Here is a 21,339-nt window from a genome sequence, read left to right as displayed (position 1 = left end):
AAATCACTTTACATTATCTAATTATTGTCCATTATCTATTTATGTCATTAGAAAATTTAAATATTAGAAAAGTTTAAAAATGTGATTAAAGATGGAAACTTTCTTGCTACTGAAAATTTTAAACCAAAGAAACAATTCTTTGTTCTTTTATGAATAGATTATTCACAGAATGTAAGTTTATTTTGTCTTAGTAAACTATTTTTTTGGTCTGGGAAGTAAAAAAAAAATGGTGTTATTCAGTTTTGCAACCAAGTCAGCTCATTGTAAGTATATTTTGACTTTTTACATATAATGTGGAACCAGTACAAAGTAACAGACTGAAGTTGCTCATAATCATGGACATTGGCCATTAAGAAAGAAAGAAGGAGGAAGGAAGGAAGGAAAGACAAGTGTGGGGCATATCATAGCTGGCAACTTGAAAGTATCACAAGCCAAAAATGTAAGCCATACAAAGTGAGAGAGGAAAAGAGAGAAACCGAGGAAACTAAAATGATGAATGTGTTCATCTTCCTCTGAGCTGAGTCATTATTTATAGCCATTAAATAATGTCTCTCCCTTTTCCAAACCAGGACAGCAGCAAGATATATACAACGCACATTTCTTATTTGGAAATCTACAATGAGTGTGGTTATGATCTGTTGGATCCCAGACACGAAGCCTCCAGTTTGGAAGACTTGCCGTGAGTAGCAGAACAAAGGCGGGGGTTGGGGGGGCGATCACTTTCAGATGTTTCCTTCAGTTGTTTTCTCTGAAACTCCGCATGTTTCTAGTCTCCGTTGTAATTAACAAATGCTGGGTAGCAGAATCATTTTGTAATATAATGGATACTTTCTCACTAGTGATAGGAACTAAAATTGCTTAAAACTCAGTTCTTGGGGAAATCTCCTTTGGAGTTGGTTCAGGACAGAGCAGTGCCTGTCCTCGGAGTGTGGGCGCAGGGAGGACCGATGGGACGGACAGCGCTACTTTACTCTGGCTGCACGAAACCGCTTTACTCCTCCAATTGTGGCCTTTCTCCGAGGAAGCTACTCAAATCAGGGTTCAAGCAGCAGCAATAAGAGAATCTGAAAGAGAGACAATAAAACTTTAAGTTTTCCCCAAATCCTTCTCTGCTATTGTTAGGATTAACGGTGACAGTCATTTGGTCACAATTGACACTGATTGTTTCAAGACCGAACTATAAATAGAGTCTTCAGAGCTTATCTAATAATGGAGTAAGTCACCCTGCCAACATTTGTATAACGTCACTCACGGCTTATTTGACTATCTGCCGAAATTAGACGGATGTTAATGGTAACAATGCACATACCCATACTTTGTCCAGACATTTTCCTGTATCAGAAGACACCAGAACCGTGGAAACACATTTGAATATTCTTCTTATTAAACATTCTAAAAACAATGAAAATATATATTAATCCTCTACCAAAAACATCAACAACCAGTTGTTTCATCTGTAAAGAAAATAAGAAGAAATAATAAAGAAAATAAGTTATACTCTTTATACCAGCTTTATATGTATTCTTCTATTAATGTTAATTGAAATTTTAAAGTAAATTTATTTATTTATTTATTGAGAGAGAGAGGAAGAAAGGGAGAAGGAGAGGGAGAAAAACATCGAGGCGAGTGAGAAACATCGTATCAATCAGTTGCCTCTGGTACACACCCCACCAGGGACCAAACATACAACTTAAGCATGTGCCCTGACCAGGAATCGAACTGGCAATGATTCACTTTGCAGAATGACATCCAACCAAGTAAGCCACACCAGTCAGGGCTGATTGAATGTTTTTACATGTCATCTCTTTTATGGTTACAGTATTCATTGGAGAAAGTTTAAAAAGAAGATGATTGTTGGTACTCAAATAACTTGTATAATAATTAAGAGAAAGGAAAAATTACTTACTGTATGGGAGAAATTGGCCTTAAAGAAACTGGAGAATTATGTTTACAAAAAGGTAAACCTTTTCAATCGTTACAAAAAAAAAAAACCAAACCCCACACTACATTACAAAAAAATTCTGTGTTCCAGTGTTTGTTAATTATAGTTGAGACCAGAAGGAGTGGTTTCACACACTGAATAAGCCTGACAGAAAACCTGCAGGGGAAGGTGGATCTCTGGGAGCTTTGAGACTTTAGCTAACCCTCCCTTGGGCCCAGTAAAAGCCAGCCTTAGTGCACAGCTTGGTTGTTCCTGCACACACCCAGACCCAGCAGAGGAAGCCACAAACTGTAGATCACTGGAACTTCCAAACAGGTTTCCCAGGGCCAGTCACAGGCAGCGTCTGACATTGCACTGCACCAGAGTCCCACCCAAGAGGCCCAGAGCCAACACTCTCAGTGGCCAGCTTCAGATAACAGCAGAGCAGGATCCAATGAGCTTCACAAGCAGCATTTCCAAAGGGAGGTTTCAGCAGGCACCAAACCCTGCTGAAGTGGACTCTTCAGGTGATCAACACCTGCATAGCAGCTTGCACACCATGGTCAACGTTGAGCCTCACAATCAGCCAGTCTGAGAGTTGATCCCACGCATGAGTGGGCCAATAGCAATCAAGACCCAATTACAGCAGGAGGGCGCACATAACCCACACAAAGGACATTCCTTGAGCACCCAGCTCAGATGATTAAGGAGACCGCACCACTGAACCTCATAGGGCATCCACTACTAAGGCCACCCCACAAAGACTGGAAACCATAGCAGGTCTATCTAATACATAGAAACAAACAAAGAGGCAGCTAAAATGGGGAGGCAAAGGAACAGGTCCCTAGTGAAAGAACAGAAGAACTCTCCAGAAAAAGAATTAAATGAAGTGGGGCAAGCAATTTATCAGATACAGAGTTCAAAATAATGGTTAAAAGGATGCTCAACAGCATTAAAAATGACATAGAGAAAGGACCAGTCAGAAATGAAAATGCAGTATCTGGAATGAAGAATACACTGGAAGGGACAAACAGTAGTTAGATGAAGCAGAGGATTCAGTCAGCAATTTTAAAGACAAGGTAGCAAAAAGCATCCAATTAGAGCATCAAAAAGAAAAAAGAATTTTAAAAAATGGTAATAGTTTAAGGGACTTTGGGGACAATGTGAATGATAACAGCATCCACATCATAGGCATGCCAGAAGGAGAAGAGTGAGAGCAAGGGAATGACAACCTATTTGAAGAAATAATGACCAAAAACTTCCCTAACCTGGTGTAGAAAAAACACACATCATAATTAAAATGCCAAGGTTAAAGACAAAGAGAGAATATAAAATCCTCAAGAGAAGGTTAGTTACCTATAAGGGAGCTCCCATAAGACAAAGCTGGTTTCTCAACAGAAATGTTTCAGCCCAGAAGGCATTGGCATGAAATATCCAAAGTGAAAAAATACAAGGAACTTTTTGATGCATTGCTGTATTTGGTATGGTAATATTTTGTTGAGGATTTTAGCATCTATGTTTATCAGAGATATTGACCTATAATTTTCTTGTAGGGTCTTTATCTGGTTTTGGAATTAGGATAATGCTGGCCTCATAAAAAATGAGCTTGGGAGCCTTCCCTCCTTTTGAATTTTTTGGAATGCTTTGAGAAGGAGAGGTGTTATTTCTTCCCAGAATGTTTGGTAAAATTTACCTCTGAAGCCATCCAGTCCAGGGCTTTTGTTTGGTGGTGGTGGGGGCGAGGGGTGGTTGATTACTGCTTCAATTTCACTAGGTGTAATCTGTCTATTTGGATTCTCTGATACTTCCTGATTTAGTTTTGAAAGATTGTACGTTTCTAGGAATTTATGTATTTCATCCAGGTTGTCCAGTTTGTTGGTATGTAATTGTTCATAACATTTTCTTACACTCCTTTGTATTTCTGTGGTGTTCGTTGTTATTTCTCCTCTTTCATTTTTTCTGATTTTATTTATTTAGGTCCTCTCTTTTTCTTGATGAGTCTGCTTAAAGGTTTGTTAACCAGTTCTTGGATTCATTGATCTTTTGTATTGTTTTTTAGACTTCATTTTGTTTATTTCTGCTCTGATCTGTATTATTTCTTCCCTTCTACTCACTTTGGGCTTTTTGTTGTTGTTGTAAATTTTCAAGTTCCTTTACGTGTAAAGTTATACTGTTTATTTGAGATTTTTCTTGATTTTTAGAGATAGGTCAAGTAAAGTTGTTTCCAGGAATGCAGTGTTCACAAATCAGTAAATGTGGTTCACCACACAAACGCAATGAAGGGTAAAAACCACATGACCTATCAACAGATGCAGAAAACACATTATATAAAATCCAGCACCCATTTACGATAAAAACTCCCAGCAAAGTGGGACTAGAGGGAACATACCTAAACATAATAAATGCCACATATGACAAACCCATTGCCAGCCTCATACTCAACAGGCACATACTGCAAGCATTCCTTTAAGATCAGGAACAATACAGGGATGTCTGCTTTCACCTCTCTTTCTAACACAGTACGGGAAGTCCTAGCCCCAGCAATCAGGCAAGAAGAAATAAAAAGCATCCAAATTGAAAAGGAAGTAGTAAGACTGCCTTTTTTTTGCAGATGGTATGATACTCTACATAGAGAACCCCAAGGATTCCACCAACAAACTACTAGAACTGTCCAATGAATTCAACAAAGTAGCAGGGTACAAAATTAATATCCAAACATCAGTTGCATTTTATATGCCAATAATGAACCTATGGAAAGGAAAATTAAGAAAACAGTCCTATTCACAATTGCTTCAGAAAGAATAAAATACCTAGGAATTAGCCTAATGAAGCATGTAAAAGACCTGTACTCAGAAAATTATAAGACACTGAAGAAAGAAACTGGAGAGATACAAATAAGTGGAAGCATATACCGTGTTCATGGACAGGAAGGATTAACATCATTAAAACCTCCATACCACTCAAAGCAATCTATAGATTCAATGCAATTCCTATCAAGATTCCAATGACGTATTTCACAAAACTAGAACAAACATTTCAAAAATTTATATGGGACCACAAAAGGCCCTGCATAGCAACAGCAATCCCGAGAAAGAAGAACAAAGTTGGAAGAATCATACTACCTAATATCAAACTATACTATAGGGCCATAGTAATCAAAACAGCATAGTACTGGCATAAAAACAGACACATAGATCAATGGAACAGAATAGAGAACCCAGAAAGAAACCTACACCTTCATAGTCAATTAATATTTGATAGGGAAGCAAGCATATATAATGGGCAAAAGATAGTTTATTGAATAAACGATGCTGGGAAAATTATACAATTATGTGCAGGAAAAGGAAACTAGACCACCTTCTTATACCACACATAAGAATAAATTCAAAATGGATCAAAGACTTAAATGTTAGACCTGAAACCATAAAAATTGTATTAGAAAACATAAGCAGCAAAATCTGAGACATTGATTACAGCAATATTTTATCATAAATATCTCCCCTGGCAAGGGAAACAAAAGAAAAAATAAACAAAATACACTACATAAAAGTTAAAAGGTTTTGCACAGCAAAGAAAAGCATCAACAAAATGAAAAGACAACCCAAAGAACGGGAGACTATATTCACCAATACATCTGATAAGGGGTTAATATCCAAAATTTATAAAGAACTTACAAAACTCAATACCAAAAAAACTCCAAGCAACCCAATTAAAAAATGGGCAAAGAACCTGAATAGACACTTCTCCAAAGAGGACATAAAGATGGCCACTAGACATGAAAAGATGCTCAATGTCACTAATCATCAGAGAAATGCAAATTGTAACCACAATGAGATATAATCTCACACCTGTCACTGTGCCTATCATCAATAAATCAACAATCAACAAGTGCTGATGAGGATGCCCTTTTGGGGGGAACGCAGACGGGTGCAGCCACTGTGGAAAGCAGTATGGAGATACCTCAAAAATTAAAAATGGATCTGCCTTTTGACTCAGTGATCCCACTTCCAGGAATATATCTGAAGGAACCCAAAACACTAATTTAAAAGAACATAAGCACCCCTCTGTTCATTGCAGCATTATTTACAATTGCCAAGACAGGGAAGCAGCCCAAGTGCCCATGAGTAGATGAGTGGATTAAAAAAAGCTATGGTACATTTACACAATGGGATACTACTCAGCTGCAAAAAAGAAGAAAATTTTACCCTTTGGGACAGTATGGATGGACCTGGAGAACATTGTGCTAAGTGCAATAAGCCAGTCAGAGAAATAAAAATACCGATGATCTCACTCAGATGTGGAACCGAATGAACACACTGAGCTAACAAGCAAAACAGAGACAGACTCATAGATGGAGCGCAGGGTGACTGCTAAGGGTGGGGGAGGTTAGAGAATGGAGGGAGAGAGCAAAAAGGGAAAAGGGCTCAGGGACACAGACAGCAGTGTGGTGATTGTGAGGGGAGGGGGTATAAGGGCACTAAATGGTAATAGAAAAAATGCAATAAAAAATTAAAGAACCTGGAGGAAAAGAAAGAAAAGCAAGGACCTACACCCGAGACTAGTTTACCCAGCAAGGCTATCATTTGAAATTGAAGGAGAAGTAAAGAACTTTCCAGACAAGAAAAAGCTAAAGGAGTTCATCACCACCAGACCAGTATTACAAGCCCATTCCTCTCACCCCACCTCTGGCAACCACCAATCCATACTCTGCATCTGTGAGAATTTATAATGCAAAGAGGGAACCTTAATGTAACCTATGAACCCTTGCTTAACAGAACACCAACAACAAAGGAATAAATTATCGATGCATTTAACAACTTGGATGAATGTGCAGGGAATTATGCTGAGTGAAATATTATTTACGTAGTATTTCTAAAAGGAAAAATTATAGAAATAGACAAAGGGTTAGTGGCTGAAAAAATTAGGGAGGGGTGTGGGAATGACTCTACCGGCCCATGAGGGATTCTTGTGGTGATGGACTGTTGTGTATCTGGACTGTGGCTGCGGATACACAAAACTGTGAGAGAAACATGGACACACACACACACAAGTACAAGCAAAACTGAAACATCTTAGTAAATCAGTGGATTGTGTCAATGCCATGGTCCTGGGTGTGAATTTTTAATATAGTGTTACAAGCAGTTACCATTGACAGAAACTGGGGTACATGGGACCTCTCTACATTTTAGATCTTACAGCTGCACACGAATGTACAATTATCACAAAGTAAACAGTTTAGTTACAAGTAACTGGCAATATATTTGTATAGAGACATATATGTACACACACACTTATTTGTACTAAGTCTATTCTGTGTTTAGTAATTTACGTGAAAATAGTACTTCTGTTTTTGAAAGCTCTTTACATCAGATGCTATAAAAAGAACGTAGTTAGAATCTAAGTATGCCTCATGAAGTAAAACAGTGTAACTGCTGGTCTCAACTGTAGGCAAAATAGTTACTTTGGTTTAATTTTAGTATTCCTAAATGGGGACACATATTCCATTTAAGTTTCCAAAGTTGGTCATGGTTATTATTGTTTTAAAAAAGTCAGTAAACTTCAGTATCTAGTATTGAAATCTTGGCTGTTTTGGGTTTTTTAAATAATCTGTCATCAAAGGAAAACATGTTGACAGATTTTAAATTTAATTCCCTACAGTTCTAATACCTAATCTATATAAAACGCTGCAGAAGTGCTGCAGGAGTTACCAAAAAATTAATGCACAGCCTTTGCCCTCGCGGTTTTAGTGTGGTCATGTGGCACCGTTCATTTACTCAACAAACCTTTATTGAGACCCCACATCTGCCCCGCACACGGTGCTAGGCACTGAGTTTACCAACATAGTCTTTGTTCGATTGGAAGGGAGTAGGTGAGAACAGTGAGACTGGAAAGATGAATGCAAGGTTTTGACAGTCTAGGTGTAGACCTTGGAGATTCTTATTCAAGGGCATAGCATAATTGGAACTGCTTTTAGGAATAAAAATCAGTCAGTGGTGTGTGGGACTGGAGTAAATGGGGGTCAGAGAGACCCCAGAGCCTTGTGGGAAGTTGGCAGGGTCATTTAAGTGGCAGTGGGAGGGAGGGAGCAAAAAGGAGGGGCAAAATTAATAATCCAGTTAATTGAAATTTAACTCTGTGTAAGAATCTCCTGGAATGGTTGTTAAAATGTAGATTCCTGGCCTTCGCTTTCAGAAAATTCAAATATGAAATATGTTTGAATAAGGTTCCCAAGTGATCTATCACTGGTGGTTTGCCTTAATCCCTTCCCTCATCCACTCAGGGAAAGTTCTTTTGGAAGATACCAGGACAATCTCTCAAAGAGGGAGACGGGCACCTATCCTATGCTAGTCTTTTTGCTAGGGACCTTACGTACATCACCTCACTTAAGGAAGTGAGTATCATAATCCATGTTTTATGCATGACCAAAATACGGTCCTCCTTGATTGTGTGGTATTTCCCCAGGAATCCACGTCTGCCAAAATACAGACCAGGTTATCAACCTCAGTCCATCAAACGTCAGAGCTGCGGATGGCGGTGCTCTTGCCAGAAAGGTCCGTGGTGGGTCCTGGCATCCATTTGAGCCCTGAGCAGACCGCTGTTTTCTGGGCTTCTTCAGTCCTCTGGAGCCTCTCGGACGAGCCAAAGCTGTGCGTCCGTCTCAGCTCTCCGTTGCGTGTCAGCCACTCTGCAAGGCTCTGAGAGCCCCCTGCCCTCACAGGGCTCTAGCCTAGTAGAACAGACTCATAAACTGATCTTTTCAATCTTACCCAATAAGCAGTAAGATGCTCTGGATCCCCTAAAGGCAGAATAAGGGGGGACACTAATTTCAACCTGGGAGTTCAGAGACAGCGGGAGGAAAACTCTACCCTATTATGGTCTCCATGGTCAGCTGGGACTGTAGCCTGCTAAGCAAGGCCTTCACGTGTCCAATCCCTTTTCTCCGTTCCTCACAATAACTATATCAAACGTCTGACTCTTTAGTCTAGTATCATCTGCCCTAATGTTCTTTGAAACCAATTGTATCCTTAGCTCAGAGAGAATGTGGAAACCGTGGAACATGAATTCCTTCACCTTCCGCCTCACATCCTATTCCCACTCATCTGCTTTCCTCTTGTCTCAGGAACAGGGATGTCCAACCTTTTGGCCTCTCTTGGTCACACTGGTGAAAGAAGAGTTGTCTTGGGTCACACGTTAAATACACAAACACAAACGAAAACAAAAATATCTCATGCTGTAAGTAAATTTACTATTTTGTGTGGGGCCGCATTCATAGCCATCCCGGGCTGCGTGCAGCCCGCGGGCTGCGGGGTGTACACCCCTGCAAGCCCACCTCTCCACTTATGCTCTGGACCCTTCTTGCATCAGCCCTAAACCTTCTTTTTTGGCCTAGACATTTACTGATAAAAATTTTTGAAGTTAGTACCTTTAGAATCTAAAATTTAGATGAAGGACGCATCCTTCAGTTCTTATTCCTACCTATTGCATTACACTTTAAATTTGTGTTATTTTTCTGGCCCCACTGAGCATTTGAAGAGATCTCTGGGCCTATAGATCTCAAAGTTAAAACCTACTCCAGTCTTTTCTTCAACTGAGTAAGGTACTAACATACCTAAGATGCCACCTCTTCAGAAGCCGGGGTGCAGGGTTTTCTGAACAAGTGGCTGGTGACGAGTGATGGTAAGTCACATACTATGTCCATCACGGATTGGCCAGAGACTTATTCCTAGAAAAATGGAATGTTGCCCATGACCATGGCAGAGGGAATATAGTACCTTCAGCCTGAAAGCAGTACAGTTCTCCCCCAGACCTGTCCCACTAGAATAATTAACAAGGCTGGGATTCCCTTCTCTGAATGGACAATTAAAAGAAATCTTTCTCAAAATCAGAAATGTCTTAGGTAGGAGGTTCGCTTGGCTACCGTAACAACATGCCGTAGACTGGGTGGGCAAACAACAGACACTTATGTTTCACAGTTCTGGAGACTGGGAGCCCCACACTGAGGCTGCTCTGCGGGCAGACTTGGCTCTTGCAGACAGCCCCTTGCCGACCTTGCAGAGGGCTGGCTTTTTGCTGTGTCCTCTCTAGACAGATCTTGTGCTTATTTTGTTAGATTTATACCTAGTTATTTCATTTTGTTGAGTGCTTATGTAAGTGGTATTTTGTTTTTTAATTCCTGTTGCCACCTGGTCACTGCTAGTATATAGGAGAACAATTGTCTTTTGTGTTTTAACACTGTATTCCATAATGCTGCCCTAATCACGTACTAGTTCAGGAGCTTTTTTTAAAAAAAATTTCTTTTGGATTTTCTTTATAAATGATTATGTCATCTGTTAACAAAGACAGTTTTATTTCTTCCTTTCCAATTCGTATACCTTTTATTTCCTTTTTTTGCATTATTACAACAATAAAACCTCTCACTTGAAAAGCAGTGGTGAGAGAGGACATCCCAGCCTTATATCTGATTTTAGTGGGAATGTTTTGAGTGCCTCACAGTTTGGTGTGATGTTAGCTGTAGGTCCTTATAGTAATCTTTATCAAGTTGAGAATGTTCCTCTCTATTCCTAGTTCACTGAAAGTTTTTTTCATAAATGGGCATCAGATTTTGTCAAATGAGTATTCTACATTAATTGATATGGCCATGTAATTTTTCTTTCTTAGTATCTTGATATGATTGATTATATAACTGAGTTTTGAATATTAAACTAGCTTTGTATATCTGGAATAAATTCCACTTGGTCATGGTGTATAATTCTGTTTATGTATTATTGGATTGGATTTGCTAATATTTTGTTAAGGATTTTTGCATCTATGTTCATGAGAAATGGTTCTCTTTGTCTATTTTAGTATTAGGATAATGCTAGCCTTATAGAATAGAATGGGTTAGAAAGTGTTACTTTTGCTTCTATCTTCTAAAAGAGATTGTAGAGAATTAGTATATTTTTTCCTTGAATATTTGCTGGAGAACCTGGTGTTTTTAGTAGGTTAAATTAAATAACTTAATTTCTAAAATGTCATGAGTGATTATATTCTTCATTATCCATAAAAAGATACAATGTTAGATAAAATTATAAAGAAAAAATATGATTTCAAGTTACTAGAAAGAGTTTTCAAAATACTTCAATAGTGGTTACATAGCAAAAATATTCATTACTGTTAGCTTGTTCTGTCTAGGTTAAGACCATTGCAAAAATGTATTGTAGGTTCATAAAACTTTCTCAAGTGATATGATTCAGCTCTTTGTCTTTTATAACAGAGGAAATCTTTTAGATTTTTAAAGTCAATATAAAGAAAATCTGCTTTTGAAGTTGTTTAAATGCAGGAAGGAGGCTGCCCTTACGTATTTCTCCCAAAAATGTACATCTCTTTTCCCCAAATCTTCACTATCAAGAACTTCTGAGAATGTATGTTGGGCTAGAACATACAAGGAGGTTGAAAACCACTGAACTAGAGAATATTCTCTTTACTGAAATAGAAATGGCGAAACCATGTTTACAACACGTGAAACAAATCTAGTTACTTAGAGGAGCCTGGTGGCTCCCCTCACATTTTCAGGGGGCCTCCCTGCTGTTGCTCTCCCTCCAAGTCCGGGCACCTGCACAGGCCACGTCCAGTCTGTACGGCAGCTTCATGGGAATTACTAAAAGGCGCCCCTGCCATTTGTTGGAAAACTGTTGTAATATGCTGATTTACTCTGACAGACATTTGTCATGATAAATATACAAACTCATGTTAATGGCAGCCCCTTGGACAGGGTACCACTGTGCGCAGTCCATTGCCTGCATAATCACATGGGGCATTTGCAAGAGGAAAAAAAAACGGAAATCACCATGGCAACATTTGTCTATAACATGGAAATGAGAAAGCAGATTCATTGCAGTAACTCCTGGAACATTCCTGTTCAGCAAATTGGTGGTGCTGGAGTGTTGTGGAGGTGGAGCGTGGGGTGGGGAGGGCTTCCATTATTGAGAATAAGAGCTTGGCAATTGCTTTTTATATGTCTTCCAGTCCGTTAGAAAGAGCCTGCAAATTCCAAATACTTAGCTAAATGGAAAAGATTCTGTGTTTACAGAGAAAACACAAAGCTTGCTTCTTCCCCATCATTAAGCAGACCGAGTATACTTAGCAGAACTTTTCCACTCAGATGTCCAAGTTAAGGCTATCAGTGCCTTTTGCTTGAAATCTAAACATTTTAGAAACATTCTGTAGGAAAAATGATTCACGGGAGCTTTCAAAAAAAATCAAATAAATAGTTTGGGGGTTTCCATCTTGGAATTAGGATGTTTATTTAAGAAAGTCTAATAAAGCCCTCTTTCAAGCCCATGAAAATTATAGTCCGAATCAAGTGGCAACTAAGGACTCAGGAAATAGCTATCGATTTGTGAGAGAGAGAGAGGGGAAAAAAGGGTGGGGAACAGAAGCAACTCAAGGAGAAACTTTTGCTAATTGTTCTTATTTCCCCCAACTTTGAAGAAGCATTCCACCAGCAGCAGTTTAAAACATTCTCACTCCCAGATTGGCCCACCTAGGCAAGAGGCAGTCCCCAGGACAGGACTCTGGGCTGGGCTTTTCTGAGCGAAGGCACCAGAGTGGGTGGGGCTGACTCACTGGCTGCAAGGCTTAGTTGAAAAGGGATTTGTCAATGAGGGCAGGCAGGGCAATAAGGGAAAGTCCAAAGCCTCGTGCCCAAGGGATTGGGCAGAAATCAGGAAAGAATCCAAGAAGAGCCGGCAAGGGAGATCCGGACTAGAGGGAGAAATCTGTGCTGCAGGAGAATCCATATGGATGCCAGAAGTGGAGCCTTTTATAGTGTGCCCAGAGATGAGCCCTAAGGAGGGAGGTGGCCATGGAAGAAGCTAAATTAATCTGGACACCAACCTGCCTTTATATGTACTTTCAAAACCTCCATGGTCAAGAAACCAGAAAACAGCGAGAGAAAAATAATATCAGAAGAGTCAGAGAAGTGCGTAGTGATATGTTACGACAGATAACTGAGGACACATGCATATTTATTGTGATCACAGTGACAAAGCTGGACAAGCACCTTGAAGTGAATGTAGAAGTATAATAGTTCTGAATTAGCCACGCTGGAGATCAAAGACTGAATGATTTAGAAGAGAAAAGCAGCCTAGCCAAATGCCACTGATGACATTTCACAAGTGCTTTCTACCTTATGCTCCTAATTATTCTATATAAATACAGTCCTAAATCCATTTAGGTTGTCTAATAAGTGAACACTCTTAAAATTCCATAGCTGCTCGTTTTCTGTGTTTTTTATTTCAGTGAAATAATGGTGAGAGATACACCTATGATGTGTCCTTACTCTCACTTAGACTGACTCGGCAATGATATAAACCACATGGCAGCGTAGGAAGACCCATAATCCCCAGCTGGCCTTTAGTCATTGTTGTGGTTAATGGGTGGCTAGGTTGGTCCATCGGCTGCATGACCAGGGAGGTAGGAAAGGAACCTCCCATGAAGGACAGGCAATTAAGATGCGGCCTTGCCTGGTAGATGTGGCTCAAGAGCCACACCTCATCGACTTCATCCACAACCCAGAAGATAAGTAACTTTACCCTCAGGGCATGAGGTGGAGCTGGGTAGGAAGTACAGATGAAGAAACCAGAAACCTCCTCCCCATGAGTGTACCTTGAGGAGTTATGACAGATGAAGCCGGTGGCTCGCAACCTTGGCGGCACATGCGGATCACCTGGAGCTTTTCACAAACTCTGATGCCCATTCCACACCTCAGGCCAATTGAAAGAGAATCTCTTAGGATGGGACCTGGTGCCAGTGTGTCTTGTTTCATTTAAGTTCCTCAGGCTGTTCCTCTGTGTAGCCAAGGTGAGAACACCTGGATTAAATGAGACACTTGCAGGTGTCTGGCATGAGCCCAATGAGTGTGAGCATCCTCCCCTTGAATCGCTTCCTGCTACCTACCTCTCCCCTTTCTCAACTTGCACAGGATAGCATTGTATCTGTCCTGGTTTCCCACATGTATCAGAGGGGGCTTTGCCTCAGAGTTGGGAAATGCTGTTTGTCTTCAAGTTGAAAAAGAACTCTCTTCGCACTTCCGGTGTGCTGTCTCATGACTGCTTTCAAACCTTTCGTCTTCCTTCCAATATTACTCACCCTCTGCGCCTTTAGGCCCCAGAAACTGTGGGTTTAGGAAGATTTCTAACTTCTGTGTCCCTAGAGGTCGAATTTAGCTACATCTCCTTAAGCACTTCAGAAGGATCAGTGTGGAAATAAAGTTTAAGGAATAAAGGAGGTTTCTAAAAATAGAACACAATTCTTCCATTTCAGTTAAAAATGCCTTCATGTTTTCTAAGCATTTTTGAACTCTTTAGCATTTTTAATAAGCTTACTTATGAGTCTTGTTGAAAAACAAATAAAATACACTTGTTTTCATTAAGGAAAGACATCTTTTTCCCTCTTAGTTGGTATTGTTGAAGGACAAAAAGGAGTCTCAAACTTGGCAAAGGAATCCATTATTAGTGACATATTGGTCACAGATGTGCTGGTGGAGCTACATGTTCTTCCTGTGATTTGCGTTTTAAGTATCCTCAAATTACACATGAAAGTCCAGATAACTTCCTTACAAAAGGGAAGGGAAAATTATGGTATTTGCAAAATCTTAATTTTTAAGGTATTCTAGGTGTGTTCTTATTAATAGGTAAGTGACAAATGTTTATTTACAAACTATAGTCTAGACACGTAGCGCTAGATTATGCCAATCTTTATTATTATCATCGTCAATTATTATCATCAATTTCAAATGTGTTAAGCAAGTGCCTATACCTGGAGGTATTTTTTAGCAATACTTTTAAATCATAAGATTTCCTTTTCCTAACCATTCTTAAGTCAGGAAGGCAAAACTCAGGAGGCAAAGAGGAACTCTCTCTAGTAACTTTATTGCTTGAATCTGCAGGCCTTTGAAGCACAGTATGAGTTTGGCCAAGTTGTGTTCAGTTGCAAAAAGTGCTGGAAGGACTTTAAGGAGAGTGTGGACAAGCCAGCTCTGGGAACAGGGTTAGGATTCACCTGGGAGGGAATGGCATTGGCGCCAGGATGCCCATTAAGGCAGTTTTGATAGATGAACACAATTCCAGCTCCAAGGCTTTAATTGTAAGGATGTAATGGAAGGAAAAGGCATATTATAAAAGAAAAAAGATCAAGAAACATATATGATGGGCATAAAAATAATAATGACAAACTGAAGCTTTTATAAGACTTCTTGAGAACTTTTTTACTCATGTTGATAAGAAAACTAGACACGTAATGACTCCTAGGGGGGTGGCGGATCCTTTGATTTTCATCATGTGTAAATTGATAAGCTAACCAATTTCAAATGTCGTGTTAAATTGAAATTGATATGAAATTGAACAAAAGGGGGAAAGTAGGCAAAAAAAAAATTAGTGCATTACCTGTGCAAGAAATTGAATTACGACACAGAAAAGACAATATGGCCAAGTAGGCAGGGGGTTACCTATTTGCATTTTTAATTTGGTAATAAGATGCATTTTAAGGTGATTTAGTGATCTGCTGACTGCAAAGGCAGGTGGCTTTAAATCAGGAGCTTGTGATGCACTTCGCAGCCCCAGAGCTCTCGGGTGCCCTGTGAAGGTGATGTCAGTGTGCGACGCTAGTCGAGCGGTGTCTGCTCTCTTGTTGGTTACTTGATTTTGTAAGTTCAAGACATCATACTGTACAGTTTTTTAAAAAAATAAACTCATAAGAAAGACAAGTTGTTTTCATTCTCAAAGTACCCTGTTTTTTGTTTTTTCCCATTTCCCTAGGAAAGTGTCAATATTGGAGGACTCCGATCAGAACATTCACTTGAAAAACCTGTCTCTTCATCAGGCGACCACGGAGGAGGAAGCTCTGAATCTGCTTTTCTTAGGAGATACCAACAGAATGATTGCAGAGGTAGTCAACTTTTCTCTGCAAGCGGTTGTCGCGTATCATAAGACATCACAGAATCTGGGGGACAGCAACGACCTTAGACGTGATCTCGCCTGAATCTCATGTCACATATTAGCAATCTAGATCCAGAGAAGCAAGGAGACTTACTTTCCCAAGGACAGCCAGCTAGTTAATGAGACTCTAGACTCTAAAATCTAGACAAAAAATTTCTATTTTTCAATTTCACACAAATTGGTTTGCAGTTAATGAATGACAGCTCATTAAGTGTCTTAATTATAGGAATTTTTGCATAATTTTTGAGATTTAAAAATACAGAGTCGTTCTTCCTGACCTCGGATTATCCACGTACTGGCGTTTGTTTACGTACCCGTGTGTTTTCCCTCAGTCAGTGCATTGTCATTTAGAAGGCAGGGGCAGCACTGAAGGGGACACAGGAAGTGCTTGCCTGTGCACTGGCCGCTGTCATTGGCCGATCTGGGAACACCGCCGCAGTGTGTAATATGAGGATGTTTCGGTGCAGTGTTTGGGACATACTTACACTATTTGTTGTCAATCTGACATTCAAAGCTAGGCACCTGTATCAAACTGGGCTCCTGTGTTTCATCTGGGAACCCAAGGCAGGAGCCAGAACTGACCCCGCTGGCTCAGGGGACCCTAACCTCAACCGGTTACTGACTGGAGATGGAGGGTCAGGAAGCTCTCATCCAGTGACGCTGCGGGGACGGGGCGGTGGGGGTGGCTGCGGGGGCGTGGGAACAGTTCCCCAAACACGCAGCTCACTGTTAGCCCCGGCAGCTTCCTTTTTAAACCATGCCCCCAGATTGTCTGTCTCTGATAACAAGTGGTAGGTGAGGATAATAAGCTGGGAGGATAAGCATTCTGAGAAAGTCTATGAACTGACTTTTTTCCTGCCCCATTTCCACTCACTGGGACACAGCACCTCAGATACAAGATAAATAAATGGAAACCAAATTCAGATACCGAAATACAGTGCTGATACCTGTTTTTGTGTTGGGCCCTTGCTTGTGTTGGCCGTAGGAGTTTGTTTTTTACGGTACTGCACCCATATGAATTTCGCTTATGTGCCACGTATAATATGGACTTAAGGACTCAAATTCTTGTTTTCATTTCAGGAGAGTTTTGCGTAGTTTTTAATTCAGAATAGCTCGTCTTGCTTTACAAAAATTCACATTTGTGTTTTGCTTCAACGTTTTGCCCGTGTGGTTGTCTGCGATACTCTTCGTCACAACAATTGAAGGCTAAGGAATAAAGGCAGTTTAAGAATTAAGGCGTATAATGATGAAAGATTTAGCATGCCTCCTTAAAAATCCTGATCCTGTCTTGACCGGCGTGGCTCAGTTTGTTGGGCATCACCTTGCAAAGCAAAAAGTCACCGGTTCGATTCCTGGTCAGGGTGCGTGGCTGGTTTGCGGGTTTGGTCCCGGATCAGGTCACAGAGGCAACCAAGTGATGTTTCTCTCCTTTCCTTTCTCCCTCCCTTTCCCTCTCTCTAGAAATAAATAAATAACATCTTTTTAAAAAGTCCTGTTCCTTCATACACAGTGTAATAAACAGCAAACCAGGAGGTACAGAACATAAATGGATCCTGCCCAGCAGCGATATATGAAAAAGAGAATAAATGCTATTGGAAAACAAAAAGGAGAAGCGCGTTCCTGCCTCAGCGCTAACCTTTCTCCAGAAGTGACTCACCCTGAGGGAAATCTAGGCCTTGTCCCCACCATGACATTCCCTCATCTGTAGTGAGTTACTGGGGGCGCTCGGCCCTTATTTACCATGACCGCCATTAGCCCAGAAGCTTGGCCCTTGCTATCTAGTTTGTTAACTTCAGCTGACTACACCTTCTCAACCTACTGTAAAGTTTTGAGGACCTCGGATGTCCTCGTTCAAGCTTACCTGTCATGTTCTACCACCTTACAAAATCCCAACTGTTCTTCCTGTTACTTACGGATGAGTATCCAATGATATTATTATAAATAACCTAAAACCTGTAGAACTACAATTCAAATAGTGCTGCTGTACATTTTTTTCAATTAATTCATTTTTCCAGTGTAGAGCCTAATTTTTAGAAACAAAATCTAATTAGGTTTTGGATGTTCGTGCGCTCGCTTCTGTATCTTCTTTGGGAATAATAGCTACTGTGTTACTCTGAGAACCTCCTCAATGGACCTGACCCTGTGGTAGACACTACATATGTATATATTACTTCTGATTCTTAGTGTACAGGGGAAACCGAGGCTCCAGGTGCTGGAATACTTGTCCAACACCACACAACTGGCCGGTGGCAGAGCCAGGGTTCAGCTCCGAGTCTGACAGGCTCAGAAGCTCACGTTCTGTCCTTACGCCGCCTTTCACACGCGCAGCAATCAAACTGACCTGTGTCCAAGTTTTCAAGTGGGGGAATATTTCTGAGTCATTTGAAAAGTACAGTGAGTATTTAGCACTTTGGTTGGCCTCCTGAATTCATTGAAAGCTAATACATAAAAATACAAGTGAAAAATAACTGTCAATCTCTGCAAATACTTTATGATTCAGAGTCCCTAAAAAAAAAAAAACATGTTTTAGATTACAACCTAGCTGTCCGAATGTAATTTGTCAGCACAGAGCAAGCTTACCAGGATAAAAAGAACACACTATACATTTTTTTTTTTCAAAATTGACACAGAGAAATCCAGAAGTTGCCATAGGAACCAGAAAACACTTACAAAACAAAGCCCGAGTCTGTGGGACGGGAGAGGAGTGCTCTTTCCTTGCCCGTTCCCTCAGAGCCAGCATCTTAAGGAAGAGTCGTCAAGTTTAGCTTCGTCTTCTTCTTGCTTATCCAGAACTCTTGAATAATTTCTGTAATCCTACCAATGTTTTGAATAAGAGCTGGTTATATCCTTAGGGTAAAAAAAAAATTTTTTTTAAGTTGAATTGCTGTGCCAAAGAGAATAAATACATTAAAAGGTGGCCTGCGGGTGACCCAGTGTCAAAACCCCCCAGTAGCAAGTATTACTTGATACTTTTTGTCTTACAGTTAAATGTTTCTATGAATTAATTGAGTCTAATTGAGCAAGACATTCTTCATCTGCTTGTCAGGCCCTGCAGAGTTCTGTAGCTGGGACCTCGAGCTGATCCTGCCTGTAATCTAGGCGATCGCCCCCAAGTATGGCTGGAGGGTAACTTGCAATTGAATGCCCTGTTGCAGTCAAAAGAGAAAGTTTGGGGGATCCGATTTCTGATCTCTGGATTCAGAACCTCTGCAGTCGAGCCCAGGAATGTACGTTTTAGCATCTAAATGTGCTCAGGCTAAAGTTGGGGGCAATTTAGGTTTTTCCCTTGAGAAGCTGGTTGAAACCCACTCCCAGAAAAGTGTGTGAGCAGGTCTATTTTCTGCACGCTTGCCAACACCACTGTGTTTGAAAATTCTGCCAATTCGGTAGGCAAAAAAAAAAAAAAAATACTGTTTTAGTTTGTGCTTTCGATTACCACATTCTTTTGCATCTTTATTTACCGTTTGTATTTCTGTGTGTGTTCATGTCTTCTATCTGCTTCTCACTTGCAGTGTTAGGGGAGGGCTCGTTGTGTTGTTGCCTCCACGTGCAAACCCCACCACCACCGCTCCCAGAAAAGGGGCCTGACGCACGCCAGGGACGCGGAGGATAATTGAATGCATGAACAGTGAACACGATAACGTTTGTCTTTCTCATATGTTTAGCCAGTGCTTTTCCCATCATATAATTTTTTAGTTTTTTTTTATATAGTCAAATCAGTCTTTGTATTTTATGGTTTCTGCTTCAGATAGCATGCTTAGAAATGCAATAGTTCACTGACGAATGATTCCACTTATTAGAAAGTGTTTTGTTATTTTGAATTGAAATTTGACACCCAGTTGCAACCACCCATTGTTCCCATTTTGGCCTGCACCATGGAAAGGGATGGTCGTCTTCAGGTTTGAGTAAATCTTACCAGAAATTTCTGGAGCATGGAGACTTTTCTTGAACCTTGAAAAAAAAACCCAAAACTGTTCTAAATGAACAACATCAAGGTTCATTTTGAATCCTCCCTCTAGAAGTAGCCTCCATTGGTAAAAGTGCCATTCAAATACCCATTTTTAGGAGATAATGTTGCTCAAAGTGAATCGTGAGACTAACAGGAGCCTCTTATATAAGCTGACGTGGGGAAGAGAATAGTGTCCTGGGTCCTTCCCACCGAAACTTCACTGTAGTGTCTGTTAAAGGCTAAACTGTGCCTTCTCCTCCCTGCCTCCAGTTCCTGTGCTGAAGTCCTAACCCCTGTACTTCAGAATATGACCTTGTTGAGACATAGGGTCTTACAGAGGTAATCGAGTTAAAATGAGGTCATTAGGGCGAGCTCTAAACAACATGGCTTGTGTCCTTAGTAAGTGGGGAAGTTTAGAGATAGACACTTACCCAGGGAGAATGCCATGTGAACATGAGGAGGTCATCTCTGAGGACAGAACCTGGAACAGAAAGTTCCTCGCAGTCCTCGGAAGGAGGAGCCAGTCCTGCCAACACCTCCATTTTGTGCCTCTAGTCTTCAGACTGTGAGATGATAAATTTCAGTTGTTTAAGCCGCCCGGTTTGGTGTATTTGGTTATGGCAGCCCTACCAAGTTAACATGGTGTCCAAATAACCTAGGATATAATTCCTTATATGAAAGGTACCTGGCATGGGTCTTGACCTTGATTAATTCAGGAGCAATAATATGCTGTATCTAATAGTATGAAACCCTTGCTATTCAAATGCTTGGAGGGGAACTTTGGTGAGAAAAGAATATTCTATGCCAACGTTGGGAAAGCCCAGGGTCCCTTGGTAGTTGTCTTGCTTTTTTCCCACGTGGCTTCCTGCCCCACCTGAGCCATCGGGTGAGTTCCTCCAGCCAGTCTGATGTCCACTCCGTGCCTTCCTCACCATCACTGCACATCCCTGTCAGGTCATGGTGAAGGGCACGAGCTTCCAAGAAACTTTCTGTTCTACTCCCACTCCTCCCCTTCCCAGGTGTATGTCCTTGGGTAGGTCTAAACTAACTGGTCTAAACTAACCTAATCGCACTTTCTAACCTGTAAAATGGGCATAATAATATCTACCTTCTAGGATTATAGTAAGAAATTAAATAACATTTGCAAAGACCCTGTAGTTCTCAGCTAGCAACTCTTTAAAGACAAGACTTTTAACTGGTTCATCTCTGTTCTCTCAGTACCTGGCAGCAATGTGGTCAGTCATTAATTAGTTGTTTTATTGAATTGATAGAAGAGGAAGATCTGATGATTTCAGGCGATAAGACCCGATATTTCAGGATCAGAATCAAAAGTGTATGATTACAGAGCACATGACAAATGACTTTGACCTTTAAAAACATTGTGAGACTCCAGACCTTTTAGAAAGTTTATTTTCCAAGTAATCAACCTACCAATAATGTTTATGGGATTTAGAAAATATTTTTCCAGGAGCTATTTCAGGTCTTTTTACCTA

At 40.4% G+C, this 21,339-nt stretch overlaps 1 protein-coding gene across 5 annotated transcripts in view; it reads left to right on the top strand.

The window, feature by feature from the left end:
* The window catches only part of KIF6 (kinesin family member 6), a 369,273-nt gene that overhangs the window by 72,195 nt on the left and 275,739 nt on the right, over positions 1 to 21,339 (top strand). For all 5 annotated transcript variants that reach the window (XM_053914011.1, XM_053914012.1, XM_053914009.1 and 2 more), the window contains 2 exons: positions 570 to 679; positions 15,718 to 15,847. In XM_053914011.1, coding sequence (XP_053769986.1) covers positions 570 to 679; positions 15,718 to 15,847 — 240 coding nt within the window. The remainder of the gene's footprint in view (positions 1 to 569; positions 680 to 15,717; positions 15,848 to 21,339) is intronic.

Source organism: Desmodus rotundus, chromosome 11 (genome assembly GCF_022682495.2).
Source record: "Desmodus rotundus isolate HL8 chromosome 11, HLdesRot8A.1, whole genome shotgun sequence".
Classification (NCBI taxonomy): domain Eukaryota; kingdom Metazoa; phylum Chordata; class Mammalia; order Chiroptera; family Phyllostomidae; genus Desmodus; species Desmodus rotundus.
The sequence above is the reverse complement of the archived record's forward strand: the minus strand, read 5'-3'. Positions and strand labels throughout refer to the sequence as shown.